At 44.0% G+C, this 20,336-nt stretch overlaps 1 protein-coding gene across 3 annotated transcripts in view; it reads left to right on the forward strand.

Moving 5' to 3' along the window:
• The window catches only part of GLRA2 (glycine receptor alpha 2), a 283,807-nt gene that overhangs the window by 225,568 nt on the left and 37,903 nt on the right, over positions 1–20,336 (forward strand). Inside the window, exon 9 of one of the 3 annotated variants that reach the window (XM_040423305.1) lies at positions 11,390–11,407. The exons of the other annotated variants lie outside the window; for them this stretch is intronic. Within the exon in view, the coding sequence (XP_040279239.1) occupies positions 11,390–11,407 (18 nt within the window). The remainder of the gene's footprint in view (positions 1–11,389; positions 11,408–20,336) is intronic. 3 annotated transcript variants of the gene reach the window in all.

Here is a 20,336-nt window from a genome sequence, read left to right on the forward strand (position 1 = left end):
CATGCTCTGAGTACTAATATGCTTCTGTGCTATAAACCAGCTTTAGAAAGGACTCATTTGTGACAGCGTCTGTACCGCATGATGTTTTTTATTGTGCTTTCTTCAATTTCAGCAAATAAATAACATGTTTTTGGAAGCATTGTCAACTTCTAGTCTCATAATTCTACATTATGTTAATTGCATGAAAGATTGCATCCTCCTGCAGCCAAGGGTCACACAAACAATCGTGCTCACAAGCAGCGGAGTTGTGAGCGGGAGTACAAAAGGCAGTGATTAAATAGATGAATGTGTGCACACATAAAACAATGATCTGCCTCTACATAAGCAGCGGCACGGGAACGGGGAGAAGTTGCTATGGAGATTGCCAAGTAGTATCAAGTCAACATTCACAAACTGAAACAAGTAGATATATAAATGGTGCGCACTATGAATATTTGTAAAACACTTTCATGCCTTGTGCATATGGTCAACCAATATTAACCGGACAGAATGATATAAAAAAAACGGACCCCCAAGGAGTCATACACCAGACGGATCAGACACCAGACGGATCCGCTCTGAACGCAGGTGTGAAAGTAGCCTTAAGTGTGCCGCCGCGGTCGTGTGCTGCATCACGTGACCGCTCCGTCACTAAGGCTTGCCTGCGTTGCCGGGGTGAGGCGTTCACCACTGCTTGTGGTTTTGCAGTGGGGGCGTTGCCTTGGCGGCGCCCGTGACATCGCGGTCACGTGCTGTGTCACGTGATCGCCGCATCACTATCCCTCCGCCCCTTGGAGTTTGAGGCCTCATGTTCTGTTGGTGCCGCTGTCACTCAGATGTTTGGCCGCACCTACTGCACTGCCCCCGGTTCCTCCTCCATATGACTCCATGGGCCACTGATTGGCTTTCCTGGCATGGTCAGGGCGTGTCGTATGATGCACCCCTGACACTGCGGTCATGTGCTTGCTCACATGCTCGCTCTGTCAGCTTAGTCCTGCCCCCATTAGGTGCTTTTGGTTCTATTGATTGGCTCTTAAGTACTGGGGCTCCAATTCCATTGGTGCTGACGTCATTCAGGTCCTGCAATCTTAATTATCCTCCACACACCTGTGTGGGCACTATATAGGGGAGATGTTTTTATGTTTTTCCGTATCCCTGGAAGAAGCCAGATCTACTGGCAAAACGGCGTTGGGTCAGGAGTTGGCCGAGAGATCTTTGCACCATTCAGGGTATGTTTAATTGTGTTCCTTTGTGTTCCTTCCATCTTAACCTCAGTCTCTACAATCGCCTCTTTTGCATTGTGCTTGGGGCGTTGCTGCCATGAGGCTCTGAGGTATGCTCTTTCAGCTAGTATTCTTTTTCCCGGTATTTTCGTGCACTGATCTCCCGGCCTCTCCTTGGGTCCTGCTCCTCATCTGTGTGTCCCACCTTGTGCTGCCTGTTTTATAATACATGTATGTACTGTTCATATATATTTATAATAAAGCTTTTTGGATTTTCATATACACGAAAGTCAGCTTCATTTTTTGGTGATTATTTGCCTTGTGCATATGCAGCGAGCCCAGGAAGAGTCGGAGTGGAGGATGGGAGTGGTAGTGGATCTGGCTGTAACAGTCAATCACAGTGGCTTTCCTTACACCATTGCTTTCTAGGACTGTGCAGTTAAAGGGGAGGGAGCACCCTTTCTTCCTTCAGGGCACACCCTGGTTCTGGCGCTCTTGCCTGATGGTAGTCGGGGTGATGGTATGTGATTGTATGGGTGCAAAGGAAGGGTGTGTGAAGTGCAATGGCCGGTGTATAGTGCCGAAGTGAGTAACGAGGTCAGATGTCGGATATAAATATCTCTCTTCACTAAAGTGCAAAATGGGAGCTGTAATAAATCCAACAATAGCAAAGCACAGCTCCAACTGTGCACAGTGCAATTCTTCCGAGATAGCAATGGCAAGGATGGGAGTTATGACCCTTTTCCCTCTACAGTATCTGTTTCAAGTCTCTTCCTGCAGAATCTATGGGGGGCAAATGTATATTTACAATGGTGTTTTAGAGATACGATTAGCCAGGTCCTGTCCAGGTGTGAAGGGTGTCTTAACAGTGTCCCCCACAATAGTAAAGTTAGCTTTTGGTAGTAGGTTACCTTACTGACTCCAATGCTTGGCCATGCAGACTCTAGGTTCTCTAGTTCTCTCCTTGTCTCAGTCATGCAGAGATTGGTTAGTCTCTGTAGCTTGAGGCCTAAGAGATGGGATCATAAAGCACAGCTTCCTTTCACTCCTAAACTCCAGTGTAGACTGACCTAAGGTTAGGGATGGTGCCAGCCCACTCCTAACCTCCTACAAGGGCTGAGCCAGGATTGATAACCCCCGTTTGTGCCATCCATACATAGTTATACTGGGTACAACACATAACATGACAATACATAACAGTATACTAGATAAAACACCATTTGCAGATACCCCCTGCTCTGTGGAATTGCATATACTCCATATTAAGGCTCCATTCAACTGCTGAAGGCTCCCTGCTCTCACCAAGCTGGGAAAGTTGCGAGCGCGGTTGAGAAAAGCCAATAGCACAAAATATTTTGTGCAAGTGGCGTTTAAAAAGGGAATACGCATTATTTTGATTACATGAATTAAGTAAGATTTCCTTTAGTCAACGCTCTTTGGCTGGGAATTATCCCTAGAACAGTAATCTAAGGACTTGAGCAACTGCTTCCTGCAGCACCTGCTTATTTTCTCAGATAATGTTCGGTGTGATTTTCTCTGTACCGAGCGGTGCCATTGCTGTGAATGCACGTGTATACTGTGTATTGTATAGCAATGTTCCAGGACAATGAGCGCTCTCAGACCGATCAACAAAATGCTGAAAGGGCCATTATTGACCATCACAGATATGAACAGATAAAGCAACTGACTGGGACAATGAGACCCACATAGCGGGAATGTACATGGTCATAATTTCAGCAGAGAACCTCATTGTGCAACCTAATTTAAAGAAGCACCATTTTTTTCCATGTGCCATGTCTAATATTTCACCTCATCCATATTCATGCGATTACGACTGGGCTGTAATACAGCTGGTGGTCTGTCCGGGCATGCAACACCTGAAGGGCCACAGGTTAGGACCACCGATAAAATCGAATACGTTTTACAAATCTTTTCCCCACCTACTTAAAGGGACACAATGTCTTGTAGGACTAGCTCAGCTGAAAATAATGATACCTTTTAGGCTACATGCACACGAACTTTGTTTGTTTCTGTGTCCATTCCATTTTTTTTGCGGATAGGATGCGGACCTATTCATTTCAATGGGTCCGCAAAAAATGCGGACAGCTCACCGTATGCTATCCTTATCCGTATGTCCGTTCCGTAGCCCCGCAAAAAAAAATATAACATGTCCTATTCTTGTCCGTTTTAGGCATTGTTACAGTGGATTTGCAAAAAAAAAACGGATAGCATCCTTTTTTTTTGCGGACCGCAAAACACATACGGTCGTGTGCATGTAGCCTTATATAGTGATCTGTTGCTTCATTCTCAAGAAATCTTTTCACCCTTGCTCCTCCTGCTTCTTCCACCAGCCTCTCCCTCTCCTTCTTGATTAACAGGTCCAGGAGAAATGATTGTATTGGAAGCTATACACATTTCTTAATTTAGATTTAATTAATGAAAAGTACATTTTAAAGGGAACCTGTAATATTAAAAATGCGGTCCAATCTACAGGCAGCGTGTTATAGAGCAGGAGAAGCTGAGCAGATCCCCATATCGTTTTTTGGGAAAGGATTCTGTATAACTTAGTGGCTGATACCTTATCATGGCTAAGTAAACAGATGATGACACAATTACAAGCTTTTGAGACTACTCAGGCCTGTTTCTCAGGCATCTTTTAAGACTGTATATAGACAGGTAGATCCACAATGCTTTTTCCAAGAAATTGGGTATACTTTTCCATCAATGTTCCTGGAGTACAAGATGAATCCTTCAGAGGAGACAAGTTCCAGTAGAAACTCTGTGGAAATATATACCCAATCTCTTGGAAAAAGCAGCACAGATCCGTCTTTATGTAAGTTGAAGTGGAGAAGAACCTACTTCACAGTGATCCAGAAGAGCTCGTACAGTATAGACTAATGCCATGATCTTTTATTTGACTTTTCTTTTAAGATTAGGTTATACACCAAAGAATATAGGAATAATGAGGTAAATGAGACAAGTGGAAAGTATGTAAAGCAGATCAATAAGAGCCGATGAGTAAACAAACAGTAAAACAGTTGTAGCAGTAAATTGCTGTAGCAATTATAGATAAGGAGGGAAAGTTTGATTGTCCTCTGATAGACAACTATGTGTAATATCTTAACAATCATTCAGATTAGTACTAGGATGTTACTGTCACCAGAGTATCAAAGGAGAAAAACAACTGAAAAAAAGGTGACTTTTAAAAATACCTTTATTATTATATCAAAAAGGGGGTATCGGTATTTATATACCCCTGTAGTGCAAAGAGACATGTGAGTACTTGAATTTCCTAAAGGGGAGTATTTGCCCCCAGCAAAAAATCCACAGTAACAGGATAGAACGAAAGGGAAACGGGGAAGAGGAGCAGAGTCTTATGGACCGGGCAAGGGCAGAATTGTCTCACCCTAATTTGCCCCCTAGACTGCTCAGCCCAGGGCGACCCCCTGATGGTGGAGGTTCCCTGTCCCCGAACCTATTACTTTCCAGTCCCTGTTAGTCCCTAATCAGGGGAACCCTAACAAGGGGAAGATAACTAGGTGGAGGGTAACAGCGGTTATCCCAGAGGAGGTGGGTACCGCCGAGGCCCTTCTGATAGCATAAAGGAGTGTCAGTGGTTATCCCAAGGATTGGGTGCCACTGAGACTCTACAAATATAGGACAAATATAGGACAAACGAGACCCCAATGTGCAATATCTCTTCCTAATTATTATTTTTGGAAAGCATTTCCTTGTCGCCCTCTAATTAGCTAAGTCAACAAATGTCTACCCTACATGATAGAGTTGCTTTGACTCCATTGCTAATTAGGCATACCTAAGGCATTGGTATCCATGTTATACAGATCCATAATACAATACATATTGCAATCTATAGGTGTCCTGTCTACATTTCTATGACCGCAATATCGTACAAAAAAAATTTCACCAATTATGGCATATTCCATTGCATGTTGTATTATGGAGGGATTCTCTCCTAGACGCATTGCTTCCAGTACAGAGGTACCATCAGACAACACAAACAATGCCTACTGCTCTGTAATACACTGTGCCATGCATCAGGCCTAACAGCTGAGCAGCGGCTGTAAAATGCCAACTGAGACACAATACTTGTTCTAGGCCCTCATCGACCTTGTATTCACAGGGGACAGGTCAAGGTGCCGTCCGTTAATACCAAATCTCAATCTGATGCTGTACAAAAATGATATTAAGCATTCCATTTTTTTTCTTTGACAATTCTTTCAAAGACATGTTTCACTGCAAGTGACATCATAGTTATTGGATTCTTATTATTGCTGTTTATGATTTTGCCGCCTTATACGTGAAATGTATGATTTCCTTGTGTTATTTGTCATTGCTGTTATTTGATTGTTTTGCATGGTTTTTGTGGTACTTTTTTTGTTTAATCATTTTGCTGTTCTTCCATTCTTGCTGCCTTTATCTGTTATGACAATCTGTGGACAGACTGTCCTTGTGGGGAGTGAAAGCGTGGAGTCGGTACGGCGCATGAATGGATTGCGGAGTACAGATTCCTCAGCACACGGAACATTGAATGAAATCTACAACCCAAGCTTGAGGGTAAAACGAAACCAAGAGAATGGTTTTTAGACAATAGTAAATATATTAGAAGATGGACATTTTAAGGGTGGCTACACGTGATGCAGATTATGTGCAGAATGTCCGCAGAACATCTGCACCAAAAGGCACATACATCCACACTATTATCATGATTTGTGATGCATTTCTGGTGTTTTTTTCAAATATATTTTATTTTTTCTGTAAAATCACATAAAACAGTAGATACATCATAAGCATCCAATTTACAAACAATGAAACATCACATGTAACAACGTCTGAGTCTGTTTAAGCAACATATGGTAATTATGTTAGGGTTTCCATCACTTCTGTCATATTGCAGGTATCTGCATAAAACCATAAAACGTTCCTCTTTCAGAGTGCAGTGCTTAATCTTTACTAACATTTCCCTTCAGTTTCCCTAAAGTTCCCTTTAGATCTTCCAACTCTGGTGTTATTTTAAATGCGATTTTTGATACAGATTCTCATGCAGATTTTCTATTTCCGTAAACAACCTAATTGAGGTTTATGGGAAAACCAATCTACAGAAGTTGCAGAATCGGCAAACATTTGACATGCTGCAGATTTTCTACCGCAGCTTAGAGAAAAAAAAATGTACATGAGATTTGTAAAATCTCATTCATTTTGCTGATACTGTATTAGGCCTCATGCACACAACCGTTGTGTGCACCCGTGGCCGTTGTGCCGTTTTCCGTTTTTTTTCGCGGACCCATTGACTTTCAATGGGTCCGTGGAAAAATCGGAAAATGCACCGTTTTGCAGCCGCATCCGTGATCCGTGTTTCCTGGCCGTGAAAAAAATATGACCTGTCCTATTTTTTTCACGGCCAACGGTTCACGGACCCATTCAAGTCAATGGGTCCGTGAAAGAACACGGATGCACACAAGATTGGCATCCGTGTCCGTGATCCGTGGCCGTAGGTTAGTTTTTATACAGACGGATCCGAAGATCCGTCTGCATAAAAGCTTTTTCAAAGCTGAGTTTTCACTTCGTGAAAACTCAGAACCGACAGTATATTCTAACACAGAAGCGTTCCCATGGTGATGGGGACGCTTCTAGTTAGAATACACTACAAACTGTGTACAAGACTGCCCCCTGCTGCCTGGCAGCACCCGATCTCTTACAGGGGGCTGTGATCAGCACAATTAACCCCTTCAGGTGCGGCACCCCCCTCCCTCTATAGCATTAACAACATTGGTGGCCAGTGTGCGGCCTCCCATCTCCCCCCCCCCCCCCCCCATCATTGGTGGCAGCGGAGTTCCGATCGGAGTCCCAGTTTAATCGCTGGGGCTCCGATCGGTAACCATGGCAACCAGGACGCTACTACAGTCCTGGTTGCCATGGTTACTTAGCATCCCATCCCCCCCCCCGATCATTGGTGGCAGCGGGTTACTAGCAATAGTACAATAGTAGAAGATTCATACTTACCGGCTGCTGCGATGTTCGTGTCCGGCCGGGAGCTCCACCTACTGGTAAGTGACAGGTTTATGCAGCGCATTGCTAAATGAACTGTCACTTACCAGTAGGAGGAGCTCCCGGCCGGAAGCAGACATCGCAGCTCCCAGGTAAGTATGAATCTTTTACTATTGTACTATTGCTAGTAACCCGCTGCCACCAATGATGGGGGGGGGGGGGGAGATGGGAGGCCGCACACTGGCCACCAATGTTGTTAATGCTATAGAGGGAGGGGGGGCCGATGGGGGGCGCACACTGTACCACCAACGATTTATTACAATAGAGGGAGGAAGGGGGGGGGGGGGCGCACACTGTGCCACCAACGATTTATTACAATAGAGGGAGAAGGGGGGGGGGGGCCGCACTGGCCACCAATGATATTCAAACTGGGAGGGGGGGGGTCTGCCCCCTGCTGCCTGGCAGCCCTGATCTCTTACAGGGGGATATGATAGTACAATTAACCCCTTCAGGTGCGGCACCTAAGGGGTTAATTGTGCTGATCACGGCCCCCTGTAAGAGATCAGGTGCTGCCAGGCAGCAGGGGGCAGTCATGTACACAGTTTGTAGTGTATTCTAATTAGAAGCGTCCCCATCACCATGGGAACGCTTCTGTGTCAGAATATACTGTCGGAAATGAGGTTTCACGATCTAACTCATATCCGACAGTATATTCTAACATAGAGGCGTTCCCATGGTGATGGGGACGCTTCAAGTTAAAATATACCATCGGATTGGAGAAAACTCCGATCCGATGGTATAAAAGGGACTCCAGACTTTACATTGAAAGTCAATGGGGACGGATCCGTTTGAAATGGCACCATATTGTGTCAACGTCAAACGGATCCGTCCCCATTGACTTGCATTGTAATTCAGGACGGATCCGTTTGGCTCCGCACGGCCAGGCGGACACCAAAAAGACTTTTTTTTCATGTCCGTGGATCCTCCAAAAATCAAGGAAGACCCACGGACGAAAAAACGGTCACGGATCACGGAAAAACGGGACCCGTTTTTGCGGACCGCAAAAAAATACGTTCGTGTGCATGAGGCCTTAGGCCTCATGCACACGACAGTTTTTTTTTGTGGTCTGCAAAAACGGTTTCCGTTGTTCCGTGATCCGTGTCCGTTTTTTCATCCGTGGGTCTTCCTTGATTTTTGGAGGATCCACGGACATGAAAAGTGAAAAAAAAAACTAAGTCAAGTTTGCATTGAAAATGATAGGAAAAACGGACACGGATCACGGACACGGATCACGGACGCGGATGACTATCTTGTGTGCATCCGTGATTTTTCACGGACCCATTGACTTGAATGGGTCCGTGAACCGTTGTCCGTGAAAAAAATAGGACAGGTCATATTTTTTTCACGGACTGGAAAAACGGATCACGGACACGGAAGCCAAACGGTGCATTTTCCGATTTTTCCACGGACCCATTGAAAGTCAATGGGTCCGCGAAAAAAACGGAAAACGGAACAACGGCCGCGGATGCACACAACGGTCGTGTGCATGAGGCCTTATGCTGTGTTTTTTTCCACAGGAAATCCACACAGAAAAACTGGATGTGATCCGCACCATGTGCAGCCACCCTAAAGGGGTTTTCTAGTTTGCATCAACATCCTTTAAAATAATAATTTATGAAGGTAGTTTTAATTCTGTACTCTATTTTTTTCCCTTTATTGCTCCTATCTTCCGCTCAGGGCTGTCCATTCAGCTCTGTCTTATTTCCTGTGAAGTTATGTCCATGGGCGGGGCAGTGATAGGGGAGTGTCTATGTAACTAGGGGGTTGGGAGGGGCTATAACCTAACTGGGCGCTGTTAGGGGCGGTGCTGAAGCTGTGGCAAAGGATAGAGAAGTGCATCATGGGTTTGGTTGGATACAGGAATAGAAAGTGCTACATACAGAATGGAAACAAACCAGAGAGATTGGTTTACATTGTGAAAATGAGTCAGGAGAGTCCAAATTTAGAGAAAGAAAGCACAGGGATGATGTACAAGAGGTAAGTAACTACAGGGGTATATAGTTGTATATACCGGAGTATATATAGGAATTCCACAAAATCTCTTTGTCACATCCTTACAGAGCTGATACAGTTGCTTTAAAATGGTTTAGATTTGCTCCATGATCCTTTAGTGTAAAGAAGCTTTTAAGACTTGTATACTGAGGGAAACATCCCTACTGTGAATGTGTTTTTTACTTGTCTTCTATTAGACATGGTGGAGCAGGTGCTTACTGAACAACGAACATCTTCTTCAGACCTGACTCATGCCTGGGAGAGAAAAAGCCTTTCCTAAAATATAATACTCTAACTTTTGACCTATATCTGGACTGTTAAGTTACATTCCTAAGAAATACAGTATCGTGGTTCCATTTGATAAAATAAATCTTCTGAAGCTGCATGCAGTGCTTCTTACCCTCAACTCTTAAAACCGGCGGTCGGTCACATGCAGTAGATGTGTTTGAGAGTATTTGAAGCCTTAAGTGTGTTCCAAACACTTACTTAAAGGGATTCTGTCACCAAGTTTGGGGCTATAGAGATACGGACATGCACGGCTAGATCGCCGCTAGCATGTCCGCAATATATGTGTCCTATAGGGCTGTGTGGTTTTAATTTCTTTAAAAAAGGATTTTATAGATATGCAAATGAGTCTTGAATGTGTCCAAGGGGCTGCACTAACCTTACTTGTGCTCAGCCGTGCCCAGTCACGTCCGCCTGTGAAGGAGCCCAGCACAGCCTATGTCCTCCGAATCTCCTCCTTTCATCAACGATAGATAGCCGTAATCTCGCGATGCGCGAGATCGCGCATGCGCAGTGCTGGTATAGTGTTCCTTCCCTGTGCTGGCATCAGCTTCAGGGAAAGAACTGCGCATGCGCGAGCTCACGCATCGCGAGATTACGGCTATCTATCGTTGATGAAAGGAGGAGACATAGGTGGTGCTGGGCTCCTTCACAGGCGGGCATGGCTGGGCACAAGGAAGGTTAGTGCAGCCCCTTGGACACATTCAACACTCATTTACATATCTATAAAATCCTTTTTTAAAGAAATTAAAACCACACAGCCCTATAGGACACATATATTGCTGACATGCTAGCGGCGATCTAGCCGTGCATGTCCGTATCTCTATAGCCCCAAACCTGGTGACAGAATCCCTTTAAAGAAGCATTAGCATGAAAATTACATTTTTGGAATGATTAAGTCTAAATACACTGCTACTCAACTGCAGCTTTTCTCATAGAAAGAAAAATATGTATTTTTACTTTTCACATTCTACTTCTAGGCCTAAAGTGAAAGTCACATTTTTTAACTTGAATAGATCTACCATTCTGTGATAATTGATTTATTAACTAGGGTTGAGCGAACCCGAACTGTAAACTTTAGGATTTTTGGACCCCGAACCCGAACTTTTCTGTAAAAGTTCGGGTTCGGTATTTGGCTATTTTATGACGCTTTTTGAAAGGATCAACAAGCGTTTAACTCATGTACCCTTAGAAGTCATCACAGCCATGCCTACTAATGGCATGGCTGTGATTGGCCAGTGCAGCATGTGACCCAGCCTCTATATAAGCTTTAGTCAAGTAGCGCTGCACGTCACTCTGCTCTGATTAGTGTAGGGGTTGGATACTGCTGCTGTGAGGGAGAGAATAGGACAGAATCTTTAATCAGAAGTGCTTATTAACTCAGCGATCTACCTAGATTTTGTTTTGTGGGTGCAGTGCAGTGCACAATCTTTTTACCCTGCCCTGAGCCCAGTGACCCAGAAAAATAACTTTTATCCGTCTGTTAGTTAGGTGGGCGGTGGCGGACATTTTATGCAAGTTTTGTGCACCAGCACAGCATATGTGCATTTGTGACAGTCAAATAGAAGCTTGAAATACTGGAATTATATTCTGGGTTTAAAAAAAAATTACCCATTTTTGGCAAGACCCTGCATCTGTGGCCTTTGCAGCGTTTGTCTGTGTGCAATTTAAGCTTAAAATACTTCAATAATTTTCTGGGTTTTAAAGAAAACACCCATTTTTTGCAATACCCTCCATCTGGGGCCTATGCCGCATTAGTCAGTGTGCAATTTAAGCTAAAAATACAACAATAATTTTCTGGGTTTTAAAAAACACCCTTTTTGGCAAAATACTAAATTTTACAGCCCTTGCTGGATCTGTCAGTGTGAAATTCAAGCGTTATATATACTGCTGTCATATTCTGTTATTAAAAAACACCTATTTAGGGCAAAATCCTAATTTTGCGGCGTTTGCTAAAAAACAAGCTTGAAATTCTTCAATAATTTTTTGGGTTTTAAAAAACACCCATTTTTGGCAATACCCTCCATCTGGGGCCTATGCCGCATTAGTCAGTGTGCAATTTAAGCTAGAAATACAGCAATAATTTTCTGGGTTTTAAAAAAACACCCTTTTTGGGCAAAATACTAAATGTTACAGCCCTGGTTGCATCTGTCAGAGTGAAATACAAGCTTGCTGCATTTTCAAAGTGCTGCTTTTATAAGTGCATTGGAGATATTCAGGAGACTAACTTAGACTAACTTAGAGATTTTCCACTGTAGCAGAACTTCAGCTGTGTTTCTGGTGGATACTCACACACTCCTTCCAAACAGCAGAACTTCAGCTGTGTTTCTGGTGGATACTCACACACTCCTTCCAAACAGCAGAACTTCAGCTGTGTTTCTGGTGGATACTCAGACACTGCTTCCAAACGGGTAAGGAATTTGTTAGACAGGTTCTCACTATTGTCTGTTTGCAAATAAGCATAGGTGATTAAGGTGTTACATTTGTTGTTGGGGAGGAGCTTTGTGGGAATGTGTGTATATATAGCCACATAGTATTAGCTTGCCTAATTATAGCTTGCTGCATTTTCAAAGTGCTGCTTTTATAAGTGCATTGGAGATATTCAGGAGATAGGAGGTAATCTGGAGGTGGATACAATCTAAAAAAGTAAGATTTGTTTGTTTAAAATCTTTCCCCTCTTTAAAATGGCAGACCTGGTTCTGTGCAGGAATTGTTGTGCTTTTATTTCAGGTTCCACTCTTCGGAGGTTTGGATACTGTGTGATCTGTAGACAGCTCTCCATAATACAGCAGAAAATGGCATTTATGAAATCTGAGATTTGTAAATTAACTGTTAAACAAACTCAGGCTGGAAACGTTGCAATGCCACAGAGGCCCCCTAGAAATGGAAGATGGGTTACTGCAGGTTCTGGTAGACTGAGAGTTGTGGATAGAAGACAAGTCCCACAGTATGTGGCTCTCCATAATTCATTTGCAGCACTTTCAGAGCACAAGAGCAACATGGAGGATGGCTCAGGCACAGTGGGTGAGTAACAATCATCTCCCATGTCTAAAGTATGCAAGACTGCAGCCAAAGACAAAAAGGAGAAGGTGAGGACTGATAGTAAGCAGCTGTTGGTGGGCGATTCTATCATAAGAGGTGTGAAGTTTGAGGAAAATGGTTTTGTGAGATGTCTCCCTGGTGCTACCGCTAGCAGGGATAGACGACGTATCCTTAATATTGTTAGGCAAGCAAAGCAGGAAAAGGAGGTGGATGTTATTGTCCATCTTGGGACAAATGATCTGGCTTGCAATGAGGTTTCAAAGGTGAAGGAAGCTTTTCACACACTTGGAAATGATACACGGGAGGTTGCATCAACTGTTTCATTCTCTGCAGTTTTGCCTGTGCATAACCTTCAGCATGACAGGAAGATGCGCATTAAGGAATTCAATGTATGGCTTGGTGAATGGTGTCTGAACCAAGGGTTTGTCTTTGTGTCTCATGTTAGCTCTCGTTGGAATGGAAAATAACTGTACAAGAAAGATGGTTTGCATCTTTCTCTCAAGGGAACAAATGTCCTCAGTGAACAGTTCAAAGTATTTGCTAAGGAGCATTTAAACTAGGAAAGGGGGCAAAAGGGTGATAATCCAGCAGTCCGACTGCCCCCCGGAACAATGCTAGAAGATGCCAGTAGCACAGAGGTTAAGAAATGACAAGCTCAGATTCTTGTCTACAAATGCTTTCAGTTTAGGGAATAAGATCAATGAACTTGAGTCTATAATGGCATCTGAGAATATAGATTTAGTGGCTGTTACTGAGACCTGGTTCAATGGGAGTAATGACTGGGATATAACAATACCAGGGTTTTCTCTATTAAGCAAAGACAGAGAAGGCAAGAAAGGGGAGGGGTGGCCCTGTATGTGAAAGATTGCATAAAATCTAATTTAATACAAGTTAGCGAGACCAATTTAGAGTCCGTTTGGGTCACCTTGCAGCTTGAAAATCATAAGGTAACTCGTGTAGGTGTGATATATAGACCACCTAGCCAAGTCAAAGAATTAGATGATCTACTAGTTGAGGAAATAGCTAAAATGACATTGAAAGGGGAAGTTATCATTATGGGAGACTTTAATCTTCCTGATGTAAACTGGAAAACCAAAATAGCTAGTTCAGCTAGGAGTACAAATATTCTAAATTCCTTACTGGGATTATCTCTACAGCAAGTATTTGAGGAGCCAACCCGGAAGGAGGCCATTTTAGATTTAGTATTCACAAATGGGAATTTGGTATCTGATATGACTGTAGGGGAAAGCTTGGGATCTAGTGATCACCAGTCAGTGTGGTTTACTATAAGTACAGTGACTGGGTCACACCACACAAAAACAAAAGTTTTAGATTTTAGAAAAACAGACTTTTCGAAAAATTTGATTAGTGGTATACAAGTCCCTATCAGATTGGAACAGTTTCAATGGAGTCCAGGAGGAATGGGACTACTACAAAGTGGCACTATTGAAAGCAACAGATAATTGCATTAGGCTTGTCAGTAAAAGCAAAAAAAGGAAGAGACCACTGTGGTACTCAGCAGAAGTGGCCAAAATCATTAATATATAAAAAAAAAAACGAGGATGACAGGCAAATTTATAAGATTAGGCAGAGAGAGGCCAAACAAGTTATAAGAGCTTATAAAGCACAGGCAGAAGATAAATTAGCTCAGTCAGTGAGCTGAACTTGCTCCTGGCCAAGTTGCTGGTGCTGCAGTCCCTCCCTTTCCAAGTGGTGGACTCTGAACCTTTCAGAGAACTGATGGCTTGTGCCGAGTCGAAGTGGAGAGTCCCAAGCTGTCATTTCTTTGCGAAAAACGCAGTACCAGCCCTGCACACATATGTAGAACAGAAGGTGGGCCAGTCCTTGAGCCTGTTGATGTCTGCCAAAGTGCACCGCAGCGCCAACGTGTGGAGCTGTAACTGCGGTCAATGACATTATATGTCCTTTATGACCCTCTGGGTAAATGTGGTTCCTGCCTAGCCAAACTAGCAACTTAGCCAGGTGACGCCACTTCTGCCTCCACATTCTCACGCCGTTGGTCCTGCGACAATGTCCGTGACAGCCTCCACTGCAGGGACAATTCACATTGCTCCTCCAGCATACCACATTTGCAGGGCATGGCGGTGTCACGCTGTTCTGCCCCTAGTTTGCCTGGGCGAACAGAGTCACACAGGAGAGGAACAGTTCCGCATCCTTCATCAAGAAATTGAATCCTGACTTTCGCCTCTACAACTCAAAATCGAAACCATGGTGACCGACAATGGGAAGAACATATTGTTGGCACTGTGTCAAGGAGGGCTGAGCCAGGCGCCCTGCATGGCGCACGTGTTCAATTTCATTGTAAAGCGTTTCCTGAAGTCTTCACCCCATCTGCAAGACATCCTGAAAATGGCCAGAAAAATTTGCATGCACTTCAGCCACTCATACACCGCAAAGCATAACCTCCTTGAGCTGCAGAATGGCGTCCCCCAACATAGGCTGATATGTGACGTTCCCATCGTTGGAATTCCGCCCTCCATATGTTGGACCAATTATATGAACAGAGAAAGGCCATAAACTTCGATGTTAGCTAGTGGCAGTTCATGCGTGATACCTGCCATTTGCTCGGGCCCTTTGAGGATTCCACTTTATTTGTCAGTCGCCAGGACTACGGGATGAACAACATCATTCCACTGATTCATGTCCTGGAGCAGATGCTGCTAAATCTGGCTGGCCAGAGGACAGGAGACGTGGCGACGACATCTCACGGCCACATGAGCCCTGTGGCAGCTGAACTAGTGGAGGAGGAGGAGGACATTTGAGCACAAGCAATGGCTAGTTTTTCTACACAGGTGACAGGAGAGAAGGAGCAGGAGCAGCCAGAAGAGCTACAGGGCGATGAAGATGAGGCTGATGACCCAGACAGACAGTGGCAGTGTGCAGTGGAGATGGAGGCAGGCATTCCCTCCGAGTCACTTGCGCAAATGGCCCAATGCATGCTCAGTTGCTTGCGTAGTGACAGCTGAATTGTCACCATTCGGCAGAGGGATGACTACTGTCTCTCCACTATGTTAGACCCTCGTTATCGGTTCAAAATGGGGGCCTTTTTTACACTCGCTGAGAGGGAGGCCAAACTGGACTACTATCAAGACATCCTATGTAGTCAGTTGGCCGCTGCCTATGTGCGCCATCGCCCATCCTCACGCAGGTTTGCCTGAAGGGGGCCCTCTGCACTCACGTTCCACTGCCATGGCTTCTTGGGCGGTTGGGGGGGCAAGGGCAGTACCAGCCTCATCAGCAGCAATTTAAATCTAGAGTCGCTGATGAGCACTTTTCTTCACCCGCCTACTGAAAAAACTACTCACTAGCAGCAGCAGGTAGACATAGAGCAGAACTTGAACCAGCAGGTTCTGGCATACTTGGAGTGCACCCTGCCACCCCACATTGAAGATCCCTTGGACTACTGGGAAGCCAAACTCGATTTGTGGCCGCAACTGGGGGGGCCATAGTTACCCCAAGGAGAACTCGCCTGTCCACTCAAAATGTGGAGAAACTGATCTTTGTGAAGATGAATCAGGCATGGATCAGCCAGGATTTTCAAACACCAGTGCCTGATGCATCAGACTAGATCCATGGTGCCACACCTACACTGACAAGAGACATGTTTCTTCTGGCTACCTGCTTCAGCTACTATTCTGATGCTGCCACCCGCCTGCTGCCACACCTGCTGCCAGGTGCTTCTACAGCCACCCACCATCCTTCAGCTAGTACTGGTATTGCCCCCCACACCCACAATATGTCACTGGGCCACTCTGTGGTCTCCTAATGCTGCTGCCACCTCACCACTATGTCACTGGACCACTCTGTGGTCTCTTCATGCTGCTGCCACCTCACCACTCTGTGGGCTCCTCATGCTGCTACCACATCACCACTCATTAGTCTCTTCATGCTGCTGCCAGCTCACCACTACTGTATGTCACTGGGCCACTCTGTAGTCTCCTCATGCTGCTGCCACCTCATCACTCTGTGGTCTCCTCATGCTGCTGCCACCTCACCACTATGTCACTGGACCACTCAGTGGTCTCCTCATGCTGCTGTCACCTCAGTAATCTATGGTGTCCTCATGCTGCTACCACATCACCACTCTGTGGTGTCCTCATGCTGCTGCCACCTCACCACTATGTCACTGGGCCACTCTGTGGTCTCATGCTGCTTCCACCTCACCACTCTGTGGTATCCTCATGCTGCTGTCACGTCACCACTCTGTCATTGGGACACTCTGTGGTCTCCTCATGCTGCTGCTACCTCACCACTCTGTCACTGGGCCACTCTGTGGACTTCTCATGCTGTTCCCACCCTCCCCACTCCGTGACTGGGCCACTATTTTGCCTTATTGGCCTGGTTGACATCATCATTTATTTGACCCTTCTGTTCTGTCAGAAGGAAGGGAAAATGAGATGCACAACGGATCCTGTCTATGTACCAGCTGTAAGGCCTGTATGACATGGTCCCTATTTTGCATCATAATTGGCTTATGATTTGGTAGCCAAAAGCAGGAGTGGGTACAAAACACAGAAGACATGCAAATATTCCATTTACGTGTCATCTCTGTTTTGAATCCACTACTGTTTTTTTTTGCTTTAGTAATACTGATCGATTACTGACCAAATGTTGACTGCGTGAAGGTGGATGCTCAACAGACAGAATCCGTTTTTTGGGGGTTATTGTTGTGACGGATAAGAGGAAGGGCAAAATAATCAGTGAGGTCAACACAAACTTACTGCTGATACCCACTCCACTCTGTCAGGGGCCTCTACTTGTATAAGCGTTTAATGGAACAGGTTCTGTAGACATCTATGTGGAATCAGTTGACGATGGTGTAAAAGGAGTGCGCTCTTTCACGCTATAGTAGGATCTTGAGTTCACACTTGAGTTATTTGGTCAGTTTTGGCCCCATAATTGACCAAATAAGTGAAGTGTGCAGTGATTCTAAGAGCAATGTCTGCCATATGCGTGTCATACTGACTCACAGTATTGTTTCACTACCACAGCAGACTCCCTATGCGTGTTACTGCAAGGCACAGTGTTCTACACCACTATACAGGGTCTCTGCAGCCAAGAAATAGCCTTTTTTGACGCAATTCGCCACAAATAAATTTGGATCGAACCAAATTTTTTCAGAAAATTCAGCAAACCAACCAAATAGAATTTTTGAGAAATTTGCTCATCTCTAAAAATTAGGGATTGTTAAATAAATCATCGCTTTCGGTTTGTGATGTAAGGATTTTTCTGGCAAAAAATACGTCATTATTAATAAATGTTCCCCATTGACTACATTCGCACAGATTAAAATTAACCAACATGTCCAGTATGTCTGTAGTGCATGTTCTCCTGAACATAAATATATCTATCAAACAATTGATTGTAGAAGTAGAAAGAATAGGCGGCACTCACCACTGGACTCCTCAATCTTCTTTATTCATTGACAATAATCGTCATACACAATAGGGCTAGGGCGGACTCACATCACCCAGAGCGACGGCCATTTCGCGCAAACTGCGCTTCTTCCGGCTACTGGCATTTCCTGGCAGTTCCTTGATGTTCTAGTCAGTATCCGCAATGGTGACATAATTACTAGAGGTTTTCGTAAACCCACTGCGATGAATTCCATACTACACCATGACAGCTTTCACCCACGTAGAGTGAAGCGATCAGTGCCATATGGGCAATTTATTAAGCTTAGAAGAATCAACAACACTGATGAGGGATTCGTAAGACAAGCAGGAGAGCTAAAAGAGAGATTAATTAGAAGGGGCTACCCGGTCATTGAGTTGGACAAAGCTATGCATAGAGCACAAATATACAAGCAGGAACAGCTTCTTCAGAGTGGTAGAAGGAAGGGATCTAGTAGCAGTAGCGAAGATAGATTCACGTTCACATTTAAGTTCAGTCCGGTATCTGATATGATTAGCCAGGTCATCTACAACAACTGGGACATACTTAAGAATGAACCCAGTTTAAAAGATGTTGCAGCAAAGAGACCTTTGGTAGCCTTCAAGAGATGCCACACACTCAAGGACACATTAGTTAGTAGTCGCTTGATTGATAGCAGACTAATTGGTTAACCAGCAGAAGACCGGTAGGGAACCATAGATGTGGGGACTGTTCTTTCTGTAGTCACAACTACCCACAAAAATTCATCACATTTGGAGGGGTTAATCATAGAGTAACACAGTTCATTACCTGCAAGACGGCTTATGTTGTTTACATCGTCATGTGTCAATTCGGAGCCTTCTACATAGGCAAAACTATAAGACCGATGTTTGAGAGATTTAGGGAGCATTTGAACTCGGTGAGAACGGGAAAAGGATTTCCCCGCCTCATTGAACATGTACAGATGTGTTCAAAATAATAGCAGTGTGTTTAAAAAAGTTAATAAAGCTCAAAATCCTTCTAATAGCTTGTATTTCCATACACACAAACTCATTGGGAACACTACACATTCTATTCCAAATCAAAACATGAAGAAAAATATATCAAATTTGTGTTGTTATTTTAAAAATGTTTTAGAAAAGTGAATATTAGACTGTTCAAAAAAATAGCAGTGTTTGTATTCTTCTTTACAAACTCAAACATTCACTATATAAACTGAAAAATGTTTGAAGATTTTGCTTTCCTTTGAATCACTTAACTAATATTTAGTTGTATAACCACTGTTTCTGAGAACTGCTGCACATCTGTGTTGCATAGAGTCAACCAACTCCTGGCACCTGCGAACAGGTATTCCAGCCCAGGATGATTGGACTACATTCCACAGTTCTTCTCTATTTCTTGGTTTTGCCTCAGAAACTGCATTTTTTTATGTCACCCCACAAGTTTTCTATTGGATTAAGATCCGGGGATTGGGCTGGCCACTCCATAACGCAGTGGCGTTGCTAGGGCGGGTGTCACCTGGTGCAGTAGAAAATGGTGTCGCCCCCCCCCCCCCCAAGCCCCTCATCCCCCAAGCAATAATTTCAGTTATGTGATCAGTTATTATTAGCTAAAACCAGTAGTGAAGGCTACCTAGAGAAAAGGTATAATGGAAAGATCTGCACCCATTCTGTGTTTTTGGCTCACAATAAGGGCGCATCAAGAAGACCGCGCCAGATATAATGTTCAAAATAAATCGAAGACTCAAAAAGTTTCTGAGTCTTCAATTTATTTTGAACATTTGCATTTTTGTATTGTTGAGTCTTTGAATGTCTGTATTTTATGGTTTATAATATGTAATTTTAAAATTATTTGTTTGTATTATTATTTTGTATTCCTATATACCCGAAGTATTGACTGTGGGTGTGCAGTTTGCAATTAGTTTGCTATTGCACGATCCAGAATCCAGTCCATGTATTGTAATATGCCCAAATAGGGTATTTAAAGACATGACCAGCAGGTTTCCATTTAGCACTTTATATTCCACTACTGAGGAAGGAACTTGTGTTCGAATTTATTTTATCGAAGGTGGTGAGTTCAATACTGGCATCAAGGGACATCAGGTCAAAATACCACCACAGACGATCTGCCTATGTCGGCATGTTCTATATATCGTATTGATTCTGTTACATGGAACTGAACTCTATACCAATCGAACTCTGCTTCATCGGTTTCCGTTATATCGATTAAACCAATCGGATTCTACTATACTGGTTACGTCACACAATAGTGAACTGTGTATCCTATTTTTTGACCAGCGAATCCTTTCCCTGGCTAATCACGTGGGACGCCACGTAGATCGACACGAGGGATCAC

The sequence above is a fragment of the Bufo bufo genome, chromosome 3 (assembly GCF_905171765.1).
Source record: "Bufo bufo chromosome 3, aBufBuf1.1, whole genome shotgun sequence".
NCBI lineage: Eukaryota > Metazoa > Chordata > Amphibia > Anura > Bufonidae > Bufo > Bufo bufo.